Consider the following 19,654-nt stretch of genomic DNA (forward strand, 5'->3'; position numbering starts at 1 on the left):
ATGAGTCCATGGCATTCGGGTACTTGTACTTGTATGGACCGGTGGACCGGAGTTCAAAAACAACTCCTACGCGGGGGACGCGTTCGCCAAGTTACACTACAGTAAATCATTGGCTTCATGGCTTCATTCGAGGACTACGATGAATTCGGCAACTACATTGGTGCGGATCTTGGCTCGGACGAGGAGGATGAGGCCATGCAGACAGACTTCGGTCAAGCTACCCAGCAGCCTGCTACGTTGGAGGGCTACGATGAAGAGCCAGAGCCAGAACCCGTCCAAGAAGGCGCGCTGATGGAAATTGACGGTCCGTGTCTTCGGTCCAGGCGTACCCTCATCTCATGATAAACCATATCAGAACCCGTTCACAGGGCCGTAGTTCTCCATGAGGACAAGCAGTACTATCCGTCCGCTGAGGATGTCTATGGACCTGACGTAGAGACTTTGGTTCAGGAGGAAGATGCTCAGCCTCTCTCAGAACCTATAATCGCCCCCATAAAAGTACGGAAGTGGGCAGTCGAGGAAAAGGATATGCCGCAGACACGGTTTGACAAGGGGTACGTCCTCCACATCCTCCGCTATTGAGCCATGTTCAACTAGGATACAAGGTTCTTGCTGAATATGATGTCTTTACCAGAGATGGTGAGGAATGTCGCGGTGGTTGGGCATCTACACCACGGAAAGACAGCATTGATGGATACGTTGGTCTTTGAGACACATAAACTCGTCTGGGACGCAGATCACCAGGTGTGCAACATAATTGTCGGCCAATCACGAGGATTTACCGTTCTTTTGCTTCAGTTAAAATACACTGACACCCACGTTCTGTCGCGCGAGCGAGAAATCTCGATCAAGTCGTCCCCCATGTCTTTGGTCCTTCCTACTACTAGTGGCAAGTCGCATCTAATACATTTAATCGACACACCCGGACATGTCAACTTCGTCGACGAGGTTGCCTCGGCTATGAGACTAGTCGATGGCATTGTCCTCGTCGTGGACGTCGTTGAAGGGGTTGGTTCACGTTTCTCAGTGCTCTTCCTCGTGTAACTGATCGTGGCTGTAGACGATGGTCAATACAGAAGCTATAATTCGTCATGCTCTTCAAGAGGACATCAAGATGACGTTGTTGGTCAATAAAATTGACCGACTGATCTTGGAGTTGCGTCTTCCGCCTGCAGATGCGTACTACAAAATAAAACATACCATTGAGGAGATCAACACCTTTATCAGGTAGGTTTCTGCGCACGTTCCATTTGGAAACTTAATTATAGTTGCAGTGGCATCAACCCTGACCCAGAGCTACGTCTGAGTCCTGAGCGAGGAAACGTGGCCTTCGGAAGCACTGACATGAATTGGTGCTTTACTCTCCGCTCCTTTGCGCAGATGTATGCGGTCAGTTATGGCTCGCTCGACGTTACTGCTTTCGCAGACCGTCTATGGGGAGACATCTACTTCGACAGCGAAATGCGGAAATTTACTCGCAAAGCCCCAGAAGGAAACTCAAAGCAGGCTCGCTCCTTTGTGCATTTCATTCTCGATCCGCTCTACAAACTTTATAGTCATGTCCTAAGTGAGGAAACAGAAGATCTCAAGAAAATTCTGGCACAGTTGAAAATTGTTCTGAAGCCTGTGATGTACAAAATGGACGTGCGACCACTGCTCAAAGTGATCCTCGACCAGTTCTTCGGACCTGCGACGGGATTGGTGGATATGATTGTGGAGCACATACCATCTCCTGTTGCCAGTGCGGCAACCAAGGTAGAGCGGACGTATACAGGACCCCAAACATCGGACATTGCCGCTTCAATGAAGCAATGCCATCCAGACGGTCCTGTGATGGTCCAAATCACAAAACTCTACCATACGACAGATGCTCAATCCTTCAGAGCATTCGGTCGTGTTATGAGCGGGACATTGCGGAAGGGTGCACAAGTAAAAGTTTTGGGTGAGGGTTATTCGCCAGAAGACGAAGAAGATATGATGAAGGCTACCATCGAGGACATTTGGGTAAGCGAGGCTAGGTAAGAGGCACCTGTCTTGGCTGTGCTCGGATGCTTTAATCCCCGTTTCTAGGTATTTCATTCCAACAGAAGAAGCACCAGCAGGAAACCTTGTTCTCATCGGCGGTGTTGACGCCTCAATTTCTAAAACTGCAACTTTGGCACCTGCCGACGTGGACGAAGACCTGTACATTTTCCGTCCTATCAAACATGTGACAGAGTCCGTGCTCAAAATTGCTATTGAACCGGTGATGCCATCCGAACTCCCCAAGATGCTTTCCGGTTTGAGAAGTATTAACAAATCCTACCCCCTTGCGACCACAAAAGTTGAAGAGAGTGGCGAACATGTGCTGATGGGCACTGGGGAGTTGTACCTCGATTGTGTGATGCACGATTTAAGGAAACTGTTTTCCGAGATTGAGATCAAAGCATCCGATCCAGTGACTAGGTTCTGCGAGACCGTCTTGGAGACTAGTGCCCTGAAATGTTACGCGGATACACCAAACAAAAAGTACGTTCTCCCCCCTTTCACTTGGTGGGTTGTGCTGACGACGACGACACAGGAACCGAATTACAATGATTGCAGAACCTCTGGAACGAGGTGTAGCGGAGGACATCGAGCGGGGTAGGGTGACGATACGGATGACGCCGAAGGAACGAGGAACATTTTTTCAGGAGAAGTACCAGTGGGACCTTCTTGCCTCGCGATCAATATGGGCATTTGGGCCGGACGACAGCGGGCCGAATATTCTTTTGGATGATACACTACCTTCACAGGTGAGTGCTTGCTTTTGGGGTGAGGGGTGCTAAACATATGTTGGCTGTGATAGGTTGACAAAAAGTCGCTTGGCACGGTCAGGGATCACATCAAGCAGGGTTTCCAATGGGCCGCACGGGAAGGTCCGTTGTGTGACGAGCGTAAGTTGTATTAGTGGAATGGGATCTCGCTATGTAAACTGACAGTGTACTAAGCAATGCGCAATGTGAAGTTCCGTATCCTAGACGCCAGTCTAGCCCCGGAGCCCATCTTCCGTGGAGGCGGGCAAATTGTTCCAACTGCGCGGCGCGTGTGTTACTCTTCATTCCTGATGGTATGGAACCAGGCACATAATCCGATTCCTTGACCTGAGCTAGTGTATAGGCCACGCCGCGTTTAATGGAGCCTATTTACTATGTCGAAGTGCAGGCACCGGCTGACTGCATTTCAGCGGTATACACTGTTCTTGCTAGACGGCGAGGCCATGTCACGCAGGACATACCCAAGGCTGGGTCGCCCCTGTACACTGTGAAAGCGCTCATTCCCGTGATCGATGCCAATGGCTTTGAGACGGACTTGCGTACGGCGACGCAGGGTCAAGCGTTCTGCCAGCAGGTGTTTGACCACTGGTCGATCGTTCCGGGTGAGTGGACCGCAGCGTGTGGATACTTCCAAGAGGCTGACGGCTACCACCTCTCTAGGTGACCCCACGGACACGACCATCAAGCTTCGACCGCTAGAGCCAGCATCCGGACAAGCACTGGCTAGGGATCTGGTGCTAAAGACGCGACGAAGAAAGGGTCTGGGAGACCAAATTGCGGTGTCCAAGTACTTAGACGACGAGTTTGTGGTGAGTAACTACGTTGCACTGCGCATCGACGTGCGTTAATTAGAACGCGACAGCTCGCGTTGTCTGCGTCTGGACACGCTGATTTGCTCGGGTAACTACTAGGTTGTATCGTATCTTAGCGAGCGTGTGTATGTAGAATGCTGAGGAACACGCGGGGGTGGATGAGCGTGGGAGAGCATACGTGGCCAGAAAACAGCCGGAAACATTTTATAGGCAGACCCACGCGCAAAGTTTGTTACCTGCACACTTCGTCGTCGTCGTCGCCCGCTCGTTTCACTTTCTACTTCTCTATATTCCCGTTTATTCCCTTGGTAATATATAGCAGACAACCATGCGCAGCGCAGCCCTGTCTGTCATTCTTGCCGCCGCCGCTGCCGGTGCAAATGCGTCTGAGGAACCCAAGCCAACATTCAAGGCAAGAGAGCTTGCTTTTCACTCAAATGTACACCCCTTGTACTCATACATCATGTAGGCAACGGAAATCTCAGCACCGTTTATCGAGCAATTCACGGATGACTGGGCGGAACGTTGGACACCCTCGGAAGCTACCAAGGAGACTCCTGTTGGTGGCGAGACTTTCTCTTACGTCGGTCAATGGAAAGTCGAGGAGCCCGAGACCGTCCTCATCGAGGGAGATAAAGGTCTCGTCGCAAAGTCGAAAGCCGCCCACCACGCCATCTCCGCACCTTTTGGCTCCGCTGTTGACTTCTCGGAAAAACCCCTCGTGGTTCAATACGAAGTCAAGTATCAGAAAGGAGGCAACTGCGGTGGTGGATATATCAAACTCCTCGCGGATGGGTTCCAGACGAGTGGCAAGGAGTTCGCTGATACGACGCCGTGGGTGGTTATGTTTGGCCCTGACTTGACGTGTCCCGGCAATAAGGTGCGTTTCTGCTAGCACGTTTTGGGGATGGCGTGAGTAGGACGCGCTCATGCATATTCGTTTGGGCATAGGTGCACTTTATCTTCCGCCACAAGAACCCTATCACGGGCGAGTATGAGGAGAAACATCTCAGTCCTGCGCCGAAACCTGCGTTTGGCAAGGACACTAACCTCTACACACTGGCCATCAAGTATGTTCATTTTCCGTTGCATATATGCGGTTGGATGTGATGTATTTATTCCTGCAGCCCCGACAACACCTACGAGGTCAGGTTCAACGGCCTCGTCCAGAAAGTTGGAAACGTTCTCGAGGACTTCGAACCCGCCGTCAACCCTCCCGAATTTATCGACGATCCTGAGGACAGGAAGCCGGAAGATTGGGTTGACAAGAAGAAAATACCTGATCCCGATGCTGTTAAGGTGTGTTTTGACATGGAATGACGTGGAGGATGTACTTCAGCTAAATATCTTCGTAGCCTGACGATTGGGACGAGAACGAGCCCTATGAAATCCCAGACGAGGATGCTGTAAAACCCGAGGGTTGGCTGGACAACGAACCTGAGATGATTCCTGATCCCGGTACGCGGTTTTACCCCTATACTTGTCCCGTTTGCTGACTCGCCGCAGAGGCCGAAAAGCCGGAGGAGTGGGATGACGAAGAAGACGGTGACTGGGTTGCACCATTGGTCCGCAATCCGGCTTGTGATGTTGCTCCTGGTTGCGGTGAATGGAAGCGGTAGGATCCTCCTCAGTTCAGGATCGCGCTGACGGCTGACATGAAGGTTGCTAGTCCCTACAAGGCCAATCCAAAATACAAGGGCAAGTGGTACGCTCCCATGATCGATAACCCTGAGTACAAGGGTGAGTGGAAGCCGCGCCGGATTCCCAACCCTGGCTACTTCCAAGATCTCGAACCCGTCAAGAACCTTGACAAGATCGTACGTGATTACTACAGGTTCAAGGAGTGGAGATTGATTTGCAATCGTGCATGTGTTAGGGCGGTGTTGGCATTGAACTCTGGACGATGACCGAGGACATCCTCTTTAACAACATTTATGTCGGCCATTCGATCGCTGATGCAGAGCTTCTTGGCAACGAAACATGGGTGGTCAAGCACCAGCTGGAGGCTGCTGCAACTGCCAAGGTGCTTGAACTTGATCAGGAGGAAGGGCCATCTTTCAAGGAGGACCCACTTGGTTTCGTGCGCAACAAGGTCACCGATTTCATCGATGCTGCAAGCGCAGACCCAGTTGGCGCATTCATGGCATACCCTGCTACTGGTGCTGGGCTGATCGGAAGCTTCATCGCGGTATTCGGACTGCTCGGTGTTCTCGTTAGCCTCATTGGTTCATCACAGAAGCCTGTGCCCAAGGTATGCATGCATACATTTTATAACCGATATGCGGGGCGATTGATCTTGCTCGTGGAATAGCCCTCGAAAAAGACGGATGCACCCACCCCAGACGACGAAAAGAAAGATGAGAAGGCACCCGTTGCGCCTGCTGGAGGCAAGAGCAAGGAGGAGACGCCAGTCAAGAAGCGCAAGTAAGTGCGTTTGGAGGTGACTGGGACAGGAGTGGTCCGAGTGTGACTGGGAGCGATTGAGAAGGGTATCCGCTACTTTGCCTGCTTATTCTTATCCTGCTCTATCCTACCGCGCTGGGGTGATCAGTGATCGTGATTGTATTCTACCACACTTGGACTTGGTCACAACTATTAGGTAGTTCTACTCGATGAAACCCTAACCCGAACATGCAATAGATCTCTCTCACCTGCCCAGTGCCCATGCTTGTCCTCCAAAGTCTGCACAACTACCTTGCACAGGTCCTTTCACCGCCCTCTATCCACACAGCGCTACTCGTGAGCCCGGAGGGCGCACTGGTGTCGTACGCGTCGCAGTTAGATTGCGAGAATGACCAGGGGTCGGTGTCAAGTTTTGGAACAACGCCGACGGCAAGGGCAATGGAATTAACAGCGGACGGTCCCTCTGGCGGGTCGCCTGATTCATTCGCTGGGGGGCAAACAAATAGCAATGCTTCTGCGTCGGCATCCACTGACTCACCCTCGCATTCATCTGCAGCAAGCTCTGTGGCTCGGTTCATGCAATTGACCACATTACCAGGAGAGCTGCCAGCACGAGTACGGTCAAAAGACGAGGTACGGAAAGTGGCTGGACTGAGTGCAGAAATATGGGCTGAAACGAGGGGGGCGGAGGGCGAAGAAGGTATGGTTGAGAGTGAGGTATGTGTCGACTGGGTTTACATGTACAAATCTACTGCAAGTACTAACAGCATCGCAACCCATCCTATCAGCTTGGCCGAATACTCGTTCTTGCTGTCGAGGAGCCGCAAGAAAACAGCGGGTCTGCAGAAGAACCCCTATTGCTGCTTGCACTCAATGGCACAACTGACGCCGATTGGGCAAGAATGAGCAGAAAGGTGTGTTTCGCGCGCATGCATTGAGATTGTTCTTGCGTCGACGCGCTAGCTTTTTTTTCTTTCTTCTGTAGGCGCGCAAACTGGCTGCCTATCTGGCACCGTCTGTGAATAAACAGCGTGGACAGATGCAACCTGTGTCACCCGTGAGCCCAGCGAATGGAGCTCCTAAAAGTCGGACGCGGAGTGCGGCGACGTCACCCGGCAGAGCCCCACGCTGATTCTTTTGGCGACGGCGATGGGGGTTTGATTGAGTCTTGTAATAGGGTTTTACCATAATAGGCAGTTCGCCTCGAAGTCTTGCAGTACCGGAATGTTTCACCAGAGCGTCTCTGCGTCGTTTGAGACACACTAAAAACCGAATGTTTTGTTGAGAGACAGAAAGGGTACGATGTACTTCTAGAATACCCATGGTTACCGTACAGCGTCCTAATGCATAGTCCCGTTGCGTGGGAATTGGAGCAGCGCGAGAAAAAATACGAAAAAAGCCGGTATATTCGAGTTTGAGTCCGCTGCCGTCGTCACCGAACGTCGAACGAGGATGTCGGGCGGGTCGTGGTCGAGAGTGACGGCGAGCATACGCGTGTCTCGAAAATATCCACGGCTGTCGCGTCGAGAGCACACCGTCAGTGCGTTCGCGCAGCCCCCTCAGTCGTCGCGCACCACCTGTCCGGTCCAGCCTGACGTCGTATCCTCGTCGCCGTCTGCAACAGCGACCATCGATCCTCATGCCTTGTTCTCGGCAGAGGTCGCACAAATACGGTCCCAGCTGTGCAACCTCTTGACCTCGTCCCACCCCTCGCTCACTGAAATCGCGTCGTACTATTTTAGACATCCCTCCAAGCAAATAAGACCGTTGCTCGTCCTCCTGTTCTCCAGAGCAACGAATGGCTTGGGTTCTCATTTCCCAGTCAAAGCATGGGCTGCAGAACACTCTAGACTTAGAGAAGAGGAGCTAGACGCGCCCCTTACAAGACCAGACGTCCTCTGTGACTTTAACCCCTCTATGCCAGACCACACCGCGTCGTTCAGTACCCCTTTCGACCTTTGTTCACCCTCGAGACGAACGTATCCAAGCCCACCGTCCACCCTCTATCCCTCCACATCCTCACCACATGTACCCGTGCTATCCCACTCCATCCTACCCACTCAAATGCGTCTAGCCCAGATCGTAGAGATGATCCACGTCGCCTCTCTTTTACACGACGACGTCATTGACAAATCACCTCTTCGACGTGGTGCACCCTCTGGTCCAGCAGTCTTCGGCAATAAGCTCGCCGTACTCGGAGGTGATTTCCTCCTCGGCCGTGCTTCTGCCGCCATCAGCCGCCTTGGCTCAGCAGAGGTAGTGGAGCTTTGCGCCGGAGTCATCGCCAACCTCGTCGAGGGTGAGATCTTGCAAATGAGCCCGTCCGACTTGCCTGAAGGCACTTGCCATCCGCTGACGTCGTTGAGCGCGTCTCCGGTGAACGGTGCAGCTGCCGAGATCAACCTTGATGCTCTGCACGCGTCGCCATCGACTCCCCCACCATCCGTGTTGTCGGAGCGGTGGAGCACATACCTCAGGAAAACTTACTTGAAGACTGCAGCCCTGATGGCCAAGGGAATTCGTTCCGCTGTCGTACTTGGCGGATGTAGAGACGGTGAAGTCTGGAAGGAGGTGGCTTATGCTTATGGGCGCAACCTTGGGCTTGCTTTCCAGGTGAGTCGCGTGCGCTCACTTTGACGACCGCATCGCCAATCGCTTCTTGTTGCCAACAGCTCGTAGACGACGTCCTCGACTTCTCGTCTAGTGGGTCACTTGGTAAGCCTGGGTCTGGCGCAGATCTCCGTCTTGGCCTCGCCACGGGACCAGTGCTCTACGCGGCGGAAGAGTACCCTGAGCTAGAACCAATGATTGCTAGAGCTTTCAACGAAGAAGGTGACGTCGAAAGGGTGTGTTTTGGGCAGCCTCTTACATCGAAAGGGGGAAGTATTGACGTCTATATGACAGGCACTGACTCTGGTACTTGCCTCGTCAGGCGTAGAGCGTACGCGTGAACTTGCAATGGCGCATGCTGACAAAGCTCGCGAAGTCTTGCAACTCCTGCCTCCAAGTGACGCACGAGAAGGTCTTGTGGCACTGACGGAACGCGTCGTGAAGCGTGTGCGGTAGTTACGCTGCTGAAATGTGTTACTCGTCACAGGGACTTGGATAACTACCGCACCACTCAATATACTACCCACTTATAGATGCACACATACAATATTATTACTTGGCATTAAGGGCAATTTCACCTTAACACGCCCGCCATTGCGGTTGCTACGAGATCAAAGCCGGAAGCCGCTGTGGGACGTACCCGCACCATCCTCCCTTGGGCAACTCCTTCTACGGAAACATTCACCGAGCCCTGATCGAGTAAGAGTACTTGCATTAATCCCCGCGTAATACATTCGTTGGCTGATACACAGCATATGATTCCCACCTAACTTGAGTTGTCGAACGCCCGAAAAAGCTGTGGTACTCGTACATGGATCAGATGTGGCACATCATCCGATGATGCTAGCCAAGCGTCTAACGCCATGTCTCAACTTCATATTTGTCGTTAATGACATCACATTACCAACCGCCACTCAGCACATACCGGGCTGTGACAAGTCAAAAGTCAGGGAGTGTGGCACGTATTCTGACGGAATTCCCTATCATCCCTTCACATCAATCTCAGAAATTAATCCTCGCGAATAACACGGTGGTCCTATGGATGCTCTCAGCGTACCGCTGGAGCCTGCAATGTGATCGTCACGTACATCACAGTCAAACGGGTTCAAGCCGGCGGAAACCCTGTGGCTAGCAATCAGTGCACTGCAATCAAAGATATCCCATCTGCTGCTGCCAGTCCGCTTCCGGCGTTCGTGTATTGAACGAGCAGTGATCAAGCTCTGCTGAGTGATATCGATCGTTGGCATAGGGCAATTCAGTTCGGCTGCCAGATGACGGACATGGCTGTTGGATAATTCAAAACGTTTCAAAAGGGGGACAGAGGCAAACACTTGACACACTCCAAAACATTGACGCCGAGATCGATCGCACATCCGTCCGTGCCATCGAAGCGCTCATTCAGCATTCTGTCGCCGTAAATGATAAGACTGGCGCAGCCATCAACACCCCGCCAGGATTAGTAGGCGTAGGGCGCACCTTGGAGCTGGCATGATCTCTGTAAATGGAGCGTAAACTCTTGTACATTACAGGAATTGGACACCATCATGACAAGTGTACCTTTCATAAGGCTGTATACCGCCTGAGCGCCGATGCCGGACTTTTCTCCGAGTGTAAGAGCCTCGGCCAACAACTCGTTGGCGCTCATAAGCATGCCATTGCATATCAGTTTTAGCATTGGAGCTAGATGCAGATTTATTCTTCAAACGATCGCTATCGGAGGCGATTCTGACCAACCTCTTTCGATGTTCCCACCGAGGTCAATTATTTTCTTGCTAACAGGGATCAGAAGATGGGCAGCCTTCCTCTTGCAATTGTAGTCGCCACTCATGATGATTGTCAGTTGTCCTGCACCTGCTGCAGCAGGCGGACCGAAGACGGGGGCTGCGACGAAGTGGCAGCAAGAAAAGCCGGAAAATAGCCTGTCGATTTCCACTAAAGCATTTCCTCATCCACTGTACCGTCATATTCGGCGAACCATTTTCTAACCTGCTAGTGATGGGCGGATCTAGGAAATGTCAGTCATCAAGAGATGCCCGGGTCGCGCCACCTACTGTGCTCATGTTCACGAATATCTTGGGCCTTGTGGGCAGTGTTTGCTGATGAAACCGAGTGTATCCACGGACACTGTAGCAAGAAGGGAATCCGACGCACAGAAAGTGTCTTGGCGAAATCATTATATACGTGCTGCACCACCTCGTCGGTGGCGAGATTAGTGAAGATCACGTCGCACTCAGTAACGAGTTGGGCTGAACTTGAAGCTACGATGGCATTGGACGACCCGATCTCGTTGACGAGCCTCTCCGCCTTGGCTACAGTTCGGTTGTAGACCAAGATGGGCGATGCTGCTCTGCCCGACGTCGCAATGTTTCGAGCCATGAAGTAACCCATCGCGCCGAGCCCGTACCATCCGACCTTTGGAGGACAGGAGCTGTCAAGTAGAGATGGATGCGCGGGTTGGTCGTTGCTGGGTTGCATGGTGATCGAGTCGTTATCTGGGAAGCAGCGGACGTACTCCTACTTTATACCAGAACGGACTCCGGAGTGACAAGTGTGGATAAGCAGGATCCGAGCTACCCGAAAGCAGTAATCCCATGTCGGCGTCGTCGCTGTCGACAGCCCAACAGACGACTCTGTATTACAATATCGTATTACATTCAAGGATTGCCGATATACCAGCTGTCAGTAGTCTAATCACTCTACACCCTCCCATCAAGTTTCACGTGACCGTGACCCAAGCGGTGACCAGGGTCCCAGGAACAGACCCCGGACACATCATTAGACACGTATCCGAGAGAGTATAGTGCCTTGTTCACCAAACGGACGATGAGGACGACGGTGGTGCTACCCGTTCTTTTGGCAGTGCTCGTCACTGGACACGGTGTTCACGAAGAAGATCCAAAGCTCGCGGATGCCGACTATGCCATTCGTCACGTATGTATCAGCACTCGTTTCAGTAGCTTCCATTTCTTTTCCTGTTCGACACTGGGTGATTCGCTGATGCCGCTCGTCTACAGATGGCCACGGAGCACCACATGTACGGGAATGCATCCCATTGCTTTGGCTCACGGGCGTCCTGACGTCGCAAAAACAGAGACTCGTTTGACCTAGAAAGCTTCTTCCAGTTGCACGATCTTGACCAGTACAGTCCTCTCGCTTATCCATTTTGCAATGGCTAACTGGAAAATGCAGGAATGGCGTATGGGATCGAGAGGAGATAGAAGCCATCTATGGTGTTCACCATGTCTACTCACAGAAGAAGTCCAAGGTAATGCACGCCGTCGCATTACCCCTGTCGGAGTTCTCATCCCGTTAGGACGAAATCGAACACAAGGAGAAGGCTGACTACATCGTCGAAACCGTCCTCAAGGCCCTGGACAAAGACGGTGATGGGAAGGTAACGCCCGAGGAATTCGCTGCCGCTGGATTGAAAGGTCTACCTGCGTTTGACAATATGGGTGCAGAGGGCCACCACTACGACGTTGAAAGCGGTGAGCCAACCCCGCGATGCTTCGTGACGTTTATTTATTTATGCGTTTTCTGATAGAGTTTTTCCTCCATCACGAAGGTATTACACGTGCCCGCACTTGGAGCTTGACGCATTACCTACTTTCCGCATAGAACAGTACCATTCCACTCCAGAAACACAGACTGAAGAGTCGTACAATCATCCTGAAGACAGAGAGCACTTCTCTCATCACGAAGCTATCGAACGCCAAGAGTATGAACGAGAAGCTCGGTACCAGGGCATCTCCGTAGAGGAGGCCATGCAAGCGCATGAACAAGTGCCGATCCGCCAACCGGCCGAGTCCGCTCCTAGACCCAAGATTACGAGAGGTGTACCACCAGAGAAGCAAGACCCTTCAGTAAGGTTCAAGGACATCAACAAGGATAGTGCTACCCAGTCGGAGTGGGGAACTGGCGATCAAGGCTACAAACAACCGAAATCTCCCGCAGAGAGACTCAGGTGAGCGTCGACGCTACGTAAATACTTGACGACGCCCACACATACTGCTTTGCAGGAAAAATACGCCCTACAAGGTAAGCATGTGCGATTCACTTTCAATCCATTAGATAAGCATACTCATGACTAGGAACGAATACAGTATAAGTTCCGTCGCAGCTGGGGCGACTTCTGATTACCTGCGTCTTTCATATATACCACCGATGTTTACAGCTCATCTGGTTTACATGTCTGCCCGGTGTATTTATACCCAGCATTGCTTACTATCTATTATCACATGCAGCTTTTACTGGGTTTCGTCAGTTCATTGCAAATCGTTTGGTCACTGACTATATACTATGTACGAGAAAGAAAACGATCCACCGTCTGAGGTACGAAAAAAACCTGGGGTACAAAAAGGTCACGCGTCTCATCGACTATCAAACATGTCATCCAGGATGCCTTGCTCAACGGCCTCCCAGTCGATGTTGCCTGCGCAAGCGTAGACGCTCTCATATGACGATATACTGACATGTGAGAAGAAGGGCATCAAGTCCCGGATCGAGTCAATCTGGCGGAGGTTGTCCAACATTGGACGTCGCATCTTAACGGATTGGCCTGCGGAAGGGAAACTGATGGACGCGGATGACGTAGGGAATGTTACCCCACTATTAGCCTTCGAATGTTCCTATTACGTTCACATGGGTATAGAGGATATGAGTCAACGAGGAACACGTTACCTTCGTCTCCGGAATCGGCAAGCTGGTGATCGTTTCAGCTAGCTGGTCGAACATGGCATGTGGAGTCCAGTTATCTGGGCGGTAGATTGCATCGACAGTATCTGTGACGAATATCCATTGATGTCTGTGCAAAGGTAGATTAGTACGGCGAGTGCATGCACGAAGGATAAAACCCAACATTTGGAATTCTTCAGTCTGTAGAGTCAATAACAGGTCAAGACACTTGCTAGCTGACAGAATGAGTGGCAACTCTTCGGACTCGTCTGCTGGCACTGTCACGATGATTTGTTCAAAGATGCGGTACTACAAACCAGGGAATATGTGAAAAGGGGACACCTTGAAAACAGCAACTGGTCTCACCAGTTCAGTGAGAATGACCGGCCAGAAGCTTGTCAAATTGTGCGGTGAGAGCCGGCACAAAAGCACACGGATGCACAAATAAACTTCGCTCTGAACGATGGCAGATGGAACATTGCGCAGAATATCCACGAGTTTCTCTTGCACGCTCGGTAGTTGCGTTAAGAAGTGGTTCTTTTCCCCAGTGAACAAAACAAACGAGAGCCTTCGCAGGTTGAGTGACCGAACAAGCATCTCATTTTCCCTATTGGAGAATATGTTCGCAGAAGGCGCAGACGCTATGCGACCTGAAACGAGGGTGTCAGAAGTACGACGCGAGAACTCCGATACCACCCACTCAGAAGATCGCCGAATGAAGTCTTGTCGGAGTCAAACAGTGCTTTGACTACAGGTTTCCATCTCGTCGCGGCCGCAGTGTTAGAATTGAATACTCGGTTATCATAGAGAATATCAATCACTGGTGCCCTCCAGACCTTAAGCGCAGCAGATATCTTGGTCATCTCCTTGATTATCTCTACAACCACTGGATTCAGGTCCAATGGTCTAAGTTCAAGCAGGTTAGGCGAAGGCCCAAGGAGACAAAAGGTGGCGATGTGCTTACCTCGACTTCCCTTTTATCGCCGGATTCACGACGTAATACACGATATTACTACATGCACTTGCTACTTTGTCATTGTCGGGGAGGAACTTGCGCAAATTGGGTAGCACGGTTGTTGCAACGAAGTTGGTGATCTATTAACACACGATCATTAGCAAGTTCATCGACGTTATTTCCTTGTGCGCACCTGGAGTGACAACTCATTGCCCAGCGTTGGTTTAACATTGTCTGGTAATGACGCCGTGCTAGGATTGGCATTGTCCTCTACCTTCTGGTCGAATACTGTATAGATATCGTCTTAAGTGACACCCCAGCTCAGATGGATCCAAGCTTACCTCCGCGAGGCATTGGAGATGAACGCCCGTTCATAATGGATTCTCTTGTGGTACGTCTGATCCAACTCCCAGACTCCGAGCTACGTCCAGCAAACGTGACGCAAGCATCAAGCAGTTTTACAAACACCTCTTGAAGATCCTTCTTGATGCGTTTGTCTTCCATCGCTGTCGTTTGGGTAACTTTCTCGCCGAGCACACATAGGCATCTGTTGGGTTGTCTAAGTAAAGTTCCGCGGTGAGTGTAAACCAACATACCTCAGTACCAGATAAGTCTGTGCGCGGAACTCTCGAACGTTAGAATTGACGTCCTTCGCAAGCTGGATAAATCGTCCCCACACTTGAAGAGCGAGGGGTCCCTCCAGCCGAGACAAGTATTGTTCAAGAAATTTGAGGAGAGTGCTGTCGGACCTACGAGCATATCCGTACGCTGCATTAAAAGAGAATCGCCTCACTTACAGGATACTATTAATATACTTTCGACTTCCACCCGCGAGCCCTGGAGTTCTTGCTCCTACGCTCTCGCATACCATGTGGACGGCGGAATGAGCGCTTGCGATGAGGGTGTCGACTAGTTCGAAAGTGGCATCCTCCGCTTGTTTCGGATCACGAGAATACAATGTAAGGTCGCGATCCCAACATATGACTAGAGATTCGAGTACTTCATTTGGATGTGCTCGAGAAAGGTGCTCAAGTGCTCGGCGGCAACGTGCTCGTGTTCGACTATATATAATCGACAACGAATCATCTTTGGAACGTCTAGAACTAGGAGCCGTCCACACGAGATTGATCCAAATGGCGAACAGAGCACGAATCCCTTCATGCAGCGACCGGTAACCAGGCGAACGAGGCTGTAAGAGGCTCAGTAGTAAGCCAAGGTCACTGAGATGAACTTACAACAAGGTGGTCATCAGGTTGCGTGGAGGCATTATCCACAGTAAACACATTGGAGACAAGACCCAGGATACCACTGCTTTCCGTGGCGGACTTCTCCTGTGACGGGGAGTCTTCGTCTTGTTGACTCAGCTCCGCCTGACTCGCCAATCCGAGGATAAGCAGGCGCTCCACGGCATTGAGCAGCATAATGAACTCCGCGTCAGTAGCAACTCCAAGAATGCTAGAGTCTGGTTGACTGGCTAGAAGAACATCGGCCAAAAATGCACGAAGTTGCCGACAGAGGCAATCGACTATCGGTGATATGGCGCCCTGTAGGGCCGACTGAAATTGCTGGATTGCCATTAGCACGAAGTCGAGCCAGTGTTGCAACATTACACGGTTATGAGGGAGAGAAATGCCATCTATGAGTGTCTGAGTCAGAAGAGGATTCATAGCATATGTCCTTGGTCCCGCCTCTGAACTGCCGCCCTCCGAGCGAAGAACGCTCGATTGTGCAATGTGGGCAGAAATGAGTGAGTGGAGAATGCGAAGTAACTTGTTTTGCAGGTCGAGGCGTCGGAGGTGTACCGTGAAATACAGCTTGCCAATCACGACAGGTTCCAATACCTCAAGCGAAATATAATCGATTTCACCTCGTGCAACAATCGCATGGAGGAGGTCGACGGATGCCGATTGTATTTTGATATTCAGAGGACCCATCGTCGTTTCTTGCTGTTCTTTTGGTTCTGACTGGAGGAAGCTATATCTTGATATCAAATGCGGGACGTTTGGCAATTAGCAGTGAGACGAACCGTGAAAGTACCTCAACCAATACATCAAGGAAATTTGCAGTTGAATCGATAGAGCCTATATTGAAGACATGTAACCTGTCATATCCAGGGCCAACAAATGCATACCTGCTGCAAGCCTGTGGGTTAGTGGTTTGTGGTTCGACCGGTTAATTGGGTAGCTCCGAGCAGTTTTTACAAATCCTTGGCCACCAAACTGCACGATGGCTAGGAGCACTTCCAGAAGGTGGTGAACGTAGCGCTGATCAAATGCTTGCTCGTATATATAACCTTGAACCTCTTTTCCTTTTATCTTTGTCCGGCAGGGTTTCCGACGAATGGTTGGGTCAATAAGGTCGTAGACAATCGGCTCCAAAACCCTCGCATAAGACCGGAGATTACAACGCATCCATGTCTCACCAGCTCGCCGTATGCTGGGTTGGTCGTGGCGGAGAGTATCCAGTACTATCATCATAGGGACCTTTAAGCGGAAACCGGGGGAGACCTCGTCCTCTACTCATAAGGAGTCCACTGAACGTTCCATAATCAAAACCGATGCCTTACCTGTTAGTCTCCAGAGCACTCCAAATGCCTCGAATGCCTCCTCCAGACTACAAAGATTGGGCGAGTTGAGGCTTTGAGCAATGATGGATTCGACGTAACGGTGACCAGTGGAAGATTCGAGGGTCCAAACCAGACCCACAGCTCGCACATGGTAAATGGCACAGTCGTGTCGGAGAAACCTGAAAAGCTATCATACTAAACACATGATGCACATGAAAACACACTACTGCCAACTTACTCTCTTTACCATTCGGCTGACTACTAGCTTTTGCTTAATGGGAGCATTTGGCAGTAGCCTTGACGAATGATGAAGAGCAATGATGAGGCTTATGCAGTGGTCAAGCAAAGGGAAGCCAACGCTCTGGAATTAACTGAACAACGCGACAAGATCTGAGCTTTCATTACATACCTCCATATCCAGGCAATCTAGCATGTCCTCAAGCCAACCGGAGGGCACTTGGGAAGCGTCGGGGCTTGCATCAGGGCTCACATTAGAAAGTTCAACTAGCCACGTAAGCGTAGAGAGTAATTGTGAGAATGTAGCTATCAGGTCAGCACCTGAACCTTGCGTTTGCACCATGCATTTGGCGCACGTCTGACATACTGTGAGTAGCTGTTCAACAGCAGTCGTTATAGGCACTGCTAGACGGTAATTCAAAATAGTAGGTGGGTCAAGATCATAGAACTTCATGGCAAATACGAGCGGACTGAAAGAAGTAGAGGACTCTTGAAGTGCAGTATCACTTAGTTTGGGGCGTTCCTGAAGAGCCTCTGGTACCACATTCCGTAGGACTTCCTGTTGGAGAATACAGGTTTCCCTGACTGCCAAGGATGCCGCACGAGAATTATTCTCTTGAATATGGGTCTAAGTAGGGGTGTGAGTTTCAATCCTGGGATCGTACGTATACTCTTACCAATAGTTTCTCCACGAGCGCCGCAAAAACGATAGGGAGATGTACACTCCGAACTTCGTCGTCATGCACTTGAAGTTCACGAAGAAGGAAGAGTGTCAAATGAATTGCCTGTCGTAGTTCCTATCACAACAGGAAGCGAATGTATACTGCAAGTCAACATACCTCTAGCCGTTTGCCATCATCGATAGAGTGGAGAATGGAACGAAACAACTGCCTCCAAAGAATACTAGGCTCCACAGCTTCCAGCAAGGTGCTCGCTGTCATAGCTACCTGGAAGATAAGTCAACGACTGGGGGCACCCATATGAAAACTCCGGCGCACGTCGTCACTCGTGTCTGACTTTGATTGCATGTGCTGATGAATAGCTTTCAAGGCATCATAAATCAAGTCCTCAGTTAGCGGCGACCCTATTTCCCATTTATCAAGAAGAGAAATAAAGATCTTGAAAGGTCTGGACTCGGCGTATTCTTCGGAGGGAGTGAACATTTCATCCTGGTTAAAGTTAACTTCCTGCCCAAACAGCAGATCACAAAGGCCAGTCACCTTCAAAGTAGAGCTGAGGAGCTGCAGACCATGTTGTCTCAGGTATGCAGATTGAGCATCGCTCTTGTCATCTGGACCCAATAGCCAAGTGTATAACCGTCGGTTGAGAGACAAGTCACGACGCAGGACGACGCTAGTCGCCGCCTTCATGAGAATTGCACGATCTTCTGGTTGTGTACTCTTGAGCGTAGCACTATCCATACGCATCGACTGCAGTAGGATGTCTAGAGCACCCCTGCGGACCAGTAGGTTGTCGTCTTCGAGTACAGCAGAGAACGCTCGAATCATTAGACCAATATCCCGTCCAACAACGTGCGTGATATCTACTATCGCTCAGCCTTGGAAACACCCGACAAAGGGGAAACACACCATCTTCCGAGTGTAGCGCAGGGAGGCGACGCAACAGGAAATTGAGGGCTGATCCTCTAGCAGGAGGCATCGTGATCATGACAAGCCACATATTTTGCATGAAGAAAACTGGAGACACAGTATCCGCTAGTCGATCTAGCAAGCCAAGCACCTTGTCTACGATGCAGTCACGTCACCGACAGAATAAGGATGAACTGCATACCTTGTCAAAGAACTCCCCAGTCTCCTCCTCAAGGCCAGGTAACAAAGCAAGGATAAAGGATTTCATGACGGGGCGCAGATCATGTTGCAAAGGTAGGTAGTAGGTGTCATAGATGTTGAGCAGAGTGGGCTGAGGGAAGCACGGTTGAAATGAGTCACCAGCTGCGACAAATGATCGCCACACATACCTTTACTGAAGTCGACGCGTATTCAAAGAATGGAAATAATCCTGACGACCAAAGGGGGAGATCACGCTTCAAGCCCTCGGTCTGGCACCCTTGTAAGTGACGCGGCATAGTAACAGACGAGGTTCCTTCTCACCCTGAGAACAGATAGGATGTGTGTATACACGTCGAGAGCTCTCTGGTGCACGCCAGCAGGGAGTGCCGGGTTCAGACATTGCGCTAAACGTTTTGCGACGATTAGTTTGTGTGGGATCTCTTTGAACTGCAGGTAGGACTGGAAAGTCTGAGAGAAGCGCGGTCAATCGGATGGCGCCCCGAATCGGGTGAAAAGGTACCTTGAGAAGCTGCTTCAGAAATGCGATACAATCCGCCCATTCGTGGACATTATCGAACGCGTTGAGACATTTCTCGACCTGCTGGGTGTACTTCTTATATTTGGGGTCGGAAGCGTATGGCTGCTGAGAGGCAACTTCTGGGCCGTGAATTCAGACAGTTATCCGCGACATCCTATGCGTTCCACTCACGTCTTTCCGCCGCTTTCGTTGAAGGATGAGAAGATCCCCTTGCATCAGCTCCTGACTTGCCATCGCGTTCTTTGACGGTCGCATCCCTGGCCAACATCTTCGG

General features: G+C 50.9%; 6 protein-coding genes across 6 annotated transcripts; 4 read left to right on the plus strand and 2 right to left on the minus strand.

Annotated features, from left to right (window-relative positions):
• Positions 1-117: 117 nt before the first annotated feature.
• Positions 118-6,035, plus strand: F5J12DRAFT_904713 (Calreticulin family-domain-containing protein; the record flags this gene model as incomplete). Its single annotated transcript, XM_051748568.1, has 21 exons — positions 118-304; positions 356-554; positions 606-744; positions 799-1,008; positions 1,061-1,227; positions 1,275-2,018; positions 2,071-2,508; positions 2,561-2,774; positions 2,828-2,915; positions 2,970-3,088; positions 3,139-3,397; positions 3,456-3,608; positions 3,949-4,019; positions 4,077-4,487; positions 4,559-4,677; positions 4,735-4,906; positions 4,963-5,065; positions 5,114-5,222; positions 5,277-5,424; positions 5,484-5,858; positions 5,919-6,035. The coding sequence occupies 21 exons, from the start codon at positions 118-120 to the stop codon at positions 6,033-6,035; spliced, it is 4,542 nt and encodes a 1,513-aa protein (XP_051601750.1).
• Positions 5,782-7,351, plus strand: F5J12DRAFT_818760 (uncharacterized protein). Its single transcript, XM_051745202.1, has 3 exons — positions 5,782-6,727; positions 6,799-6,924; positions 6,996-7,351. The coding sequence occupies exons 1-3, from the start codon at positions 6,272-6,274 to the stop codon at positions 7,140-7,142; spliced, it is 729 nt and encodes a 242-aa protein (XP_051601751.1). The 5' UTR covers positions 5,782-6,271; the 3' UTR covers positions 7,143-7,351.
• Positions 7,352-7,433: 82 nt separating this feature from the next.
• On the plus strand, positions 7,434-9,211 carry F5J12DRAFT_818762 (terpenoid synthase). The gene is made up of 3 exons (XM_051745203.1): positions 7,434-8,623; positions 8,683-8,856; positions 8,915-9,211. Exons 1-3 carry the CDS (start codon positions 7,463-7,465, stop codon positions 9,074-9,076), a joined length of 1,497 nt encoding a protein of 498 aa, XP_051601752.1. The 5' UTR covers positions 7,434-7,462; the 3' UTR covers positions 9,077-9,211.
• F5J12DRAFT_818766 (NAD(P)-binding protein) lies at positions 9,212-11,297 on the minus strand. Its single transcript, XM_051745204.1, has 11 exons — positions 10,772-11,297; positions 10,672-10,716; positions 10,607-10,625; positions 10,355-10,552; positions 10,178-10,300; positions 10,097-10,115; positions 9,961-10,047; positions 9,709-9,904; positions 9,546-9,656; positions 9,432-9,492; positions 9,212-9,361 (listed from the first exon to the last, which is right to left on the minus strand). Exons 1-9 carry the CDS (start codon positions 11,093-11,095, stop codon positions 9,630-9,632), a joined length of 1,038 nt encoding a protein of 345 aa, XP_051601753.1. The 5' UTR covers positions 11,096-11,297; the 3' UTR covers positions 9,212-9,361; positions 9,432-9,492; positions 9,546-9,629.
• A 146-nt stretch (positions 11,298-11,443) lies between these two features.
• On the plus strand, positions 11,444-12,756 carry F5J12DRAFT_911954 (uncharacterized protein; the record flags this gene model as incomplete). The annotated part of the gene is made up of 9 exons (XM_051749055.1): positions 11,444-11,551; positions 11,635-11,654; positions 11,712-11,759; positions 11,810-11,885; positions 11,934-12,108; positions 12,165-12,185; positions 12,239-12,584; positions 12,640-12,658; positions 12,712-12,756. The coding sequence occupies 9 exons, from the start codon at positions 11,444-11,446 to the stop codon at positions 12,754-12,756; spliced, it is 858 nt and encodes a 285-aa protein (XP_051601754.1).
• A 234-nt stretch (positions 12,757-12,990) lies between these two features.
• F5J12DRAFT_904718 (Dopey, N-terminal-domain-containing protein) lies at positions 12,991-19,648 on the minus strand (the record flags this gene model as incomplete). Its single annotated transcript, XM_051748569.1, has 26 exons — positions 12,991-13,192; positions 13,296-13,424; positions 13,479-13,603; positions 13,661-13,944; positions 13,995-14,200; positions 14,259-14,389; positions 14,443-14,537; positions 14,591-14,796; positions 14,846-14,998; positions 15,047-15,438; positions 15,485-16,223; positions 16,276-16,330; positions 16,381-16,764; positions 16,816-17,002; positions 17,054-17,176; positions 17,225-17,680; positions 17,718-17,849; positions 17,892-17,999; positions 18,051-18,221; positions 18,273-18,595; positions 18,642-18,792; positions 18,844-18,972; positions 19,031-19,111; positions 19,164-19,310; positions 19,363-19,499; positions 19,552-19,648. The coding sequence occupies 26 exons, from the start codon at positions 19,646-19,648 to the stop codon at positions 12,991-12,993; spliced, it is 5,343 nt and encodes a 1,780-aa protein (XP_051601755.1).
• Positions 19,649-19,654: the final 6 nt, after the last annotated feature.

The sequence above is a fragment of the Pisolithus orientalis genome (assembly GCF_024613125.1).
Source record: "Pisolithus orientalis strain OTSU chromosome Unknown F5J12scaffold_8, whole genome shotgun sequence".
NCBI classification, from domain to species: Eukaryota; Fungi; Basidiomycota; class Agaricomycetes; order Boletales; family Pisolithaceae; genus Pisolithus; species Pisolithus orientalis.

What these genes read in the sequence shown, in the direction of transcription:
- F5J12DRAFT_818760 (XM_051745202.1), top strand. Translation starts at nt 6,272, where the DNA reads ATGCTTGTCCTCCAAAGTCTGCACAACTACCTTGCACAGGTCCTTTCA. An exon ending in AAGGTATGGTTGAGAGTGAG is followed by an intron (nt 6,728 to 6,798) that starts GTATGTGTCGAC and finishes CCATCCTATCAG; the next exon opens with CTTGGCCGAATACTCGTTCT. An exon ending in GGGCAAGAATGAGCAGAAAG is followed by an intron (nt 6,925 to 6,995) that starts GTGTGTTTCGCG and finishes TTTCTTCTGTAG; the next exon opens with GCGCGCAAACTGGCTGCCTA.
- F5J12DRAFT_818762 (XM_051745203.1), top strand. Translation starts at nt 7,463, where the DNA reads ATGTCGGGCGGGTCGTGGTCGAGAGTGACGGCGAGCATACGCGTGTCT. An exon ending in ACCTTGGGCTTGCTTTCCAG is followed by an intron (nt 8,624 to 8,682) that starts GTGAGTCGCGTG and finishes TGTTGCCAACAG; the next exon opens with CTCGTAGACGACGTCCTCGA. An exon ending in AAGAAGGTGACGTCGAAAGG is followed by an intron (nt 8,857 to 8,914) that starts GTGTGTTTTGGG and finishes TCTATATGACAG; the next exon opens with GCACTGACTCTGGTACTTGC.
- F5J12DRAFT_818766 (XM_051745204.1), bottom strand. Translation starts at nt 11,095, where the DNA reads ATGCAACCCAGCAACGACCAACCCGCGCATCCATCTCTACTTGACAGC. An exon ending in CGGTGGGAACATCGAAAGAG is followed by an intron (nt 10,301 to 10,354) that starts GTTGGTCAGAAT and finishes ATCTGCATCTAG; the next exon opens with CTCCAATGCTAAAACTGATA. An exon ending in CTCGGCGTCAATGTTTTGGA is followed by an intron (nt 9,905 to 9,960) that starts GTGTGTCAAGTG and finishes ATTATCCAACAG; the next exon opens with CCATGTCCGTCATCTGGCAG.